The sequence below is a fragment of the Nannospalax galili genome, unplaced genomic scaffold, assembly GCF_000622305.1.
Source record: "Nannospalax galili isolate Female #2095 unplaced genomic scaffold, S.galili_v1.0 scaffold2127, whole genome shotgun sequence".
NCBI classification, from domain to species: domain Eukaryota; kingdom Metazoa; phylum Chordata; class Mammalia; order Rodentia; family Spalacidae; genus Nannospalax; species Nannospalax galili.
The window spans coordinates 179969-182080 of NW_008356163.1; the positions used below are offsets into that span (position 1 = coordinate 179969).

At 34.3% G+C, this 2112-nt stretch overlaps 1 protein-coding gene across 1 annotated transcript; it reads right to left on the reverse strand.

The window, feature by feature from the left end:
• Positions 1-305: 305 nt before the first annotated feature.
• On the reverse strand, positions 306-1250 carry LOC103750921 (olfactory receptor 10AG1-like). The gene has a single exon (XM_008854204.1). The coding sequence runs from the start codon at positions 1248-1250 to the stop codon at positions 306-308; it is 945 nt and encodes a 314-aa protein (XP_008852426.1).
• Positions 1251-2112: the final 862 nt, after the last annotated feature.

Sequence of the window (2112 nt, forward strand, 5' to 3'; positions counted from 1 at the left end):
TCCTTACAGATACCACATACATGAGATACACTTAACACATGAAATAAAAACACTCATACATACAAAATAAATAAATATTTTTAAAGTGAAAAATTCACTAGACTTAGTCTTGTTTGTGTCACTGAAGATGAATGAACTGCCTAACATGTATTAAACAGTCAATTTCAATAGAAGATTTAAGATTATGAAAAACATATCAGAAAATGAAGTGATTTTCTTCTCAAAAGAGGACTGTAGTGTATCCAAAAATTTCTGAGGTATAAGCAAGATGAAAAATTGAAACAGTTCTCAGGTAACCCATGGGTCTATTTTAAGAGAATTAATTTTCTCAGGGCTCCAATCACTTCCTTGTTCCTAAGACTGTATATCATGGGGTTGAACAGGGGGGTCAAAATGGTGTAGAACAGAGAGAGCAGTTTGTCTGTACCTGGAGAATGAGTGGATTTGGGTCTTAAGTATGTAACAGTAGCAGATCCATAAAACAAAACCACCACCAGCAGGTGAGAAGAGCACGTGGAGAAGGCTTTAGTCCGTCCTTTGGCGGTTGGCAACCTCAGGATGGTGACAATGATTCTGCTGTAAGAAGTAAGCACCAATATGAAAGGTACAGCAGCTACCATCATGACAACGACATACACGGACATTTCGTGCACTGACGTGTCGCCACAGGCCAGCTTGAGAATGGGGGGTATGTCACAGAAGAAGTGGTCTATTTGGTTAGAATTGCAGAAGTGCAGAGAGAATATCTGACAGGTTTGCCCTATTTGGACTGGGATGCCACCGAACCAGGAGCCCACTGCCAGCCATGTGCACTTTGTCGGGTTCATGATCAGAGCATAGTGCAGAGGGTTGCAGATGGCCACATAGCGGTCATAGGACATCACAGCCAAGAGCAAACATTCAGTAGTTCCAAAAACAAGGAAGAAGCACAACTGAGTGGCACAGAAGAGCGTAGAAATGTTTCTATCTTGAGTCCAAATGCTGAACAAAATCCTAGGGACAGTGACTGTTACATAACAGATTTCCAGAAAAGAAAAATTTGCCAGGAAAAAATACATGGGTTTGTGTAATATAGGGTCCATCTTGGTTATTATTATTATAAGAAAATTTCCAACTAAGATAATCATATAAATGACAGAGAACATGCCAGACAGGAAACTTTGAATGTTGGGAAGGTCAGAGAAACCCAGCAGGACAAATTGAGTTACTGTGGAAACATTGTCTTCTGCCTTGATCTCTTCTTGCTTCATCTGTGGAAGGGTTAAATCAGAAGTAATTTCAGACTTTGCATTAACTGTCTCATGAATAGTCTAAGACAGGTATGCATTCTTATTTTCTTCATTCTCTATAAGAGCAAACACACTTTCTTCCATTGCTCTGAAATTTTAACTACCTACATTTTCATTAATACATACCCATATATACATTTCTTTTATCCTTACAACATATATAATATTTATTATGATAAGATACACTATTTTAAATTGCACAAGGTATTTAAGAAAACAAAACCTGAAATCTGACTTTATGTGTCCAGAGACTAGTGATTCTACTCTTCAGAATCATATTACTTTCAACTCTAATTCTTTTGAAATAAAAATTTTTATGTCATCTTTAATAATCTAGTTTTAAATATTAGAATTTCTGCTTTCATCTTGCTATGGTATTTTCCTGATAATTTTCAATTTGATGCATTGAACAAGCAGACATTTAAAAAAATAAATTATTATATTGTGGAATATTATTTGATTTATATTTGTGTTTTCATTTCAATATAGCATCTGTCAAATCAGCAGTCATAAATTCGCTTTATATTTTAAATGGGAGAATAAAGGACCTGTAAATTATTTCTATTTAATGAAATCTCAGAAAGCAATTCTCACAAGAATATGAACTCATGTTACCCATTTATTATATAAAAGAAGAACCAATGTGAATGTATGACTATGTCTTAAATAACATGTGAGTTCATTAATTTCATCATCTCATTGATTTAATTCATTCCCTTATTGTGTCTCAATATCATTTGTGTGTTCCCATGTTTGTGTTTTAAGTAATTCACTTTGTTATTTACTTATATATTTATATGTTTATTTACATATACCTATATAT

Excerpts from the sequence above, each read along its gene's own strand:
- LOC103750921 (XM_008854204.1), bottom strand. The coding sequence starts at position 1,250 with ATGAAGCAAGAAGAGATCAAGGCAGAAGACAATGTTTCCACAGTAACT.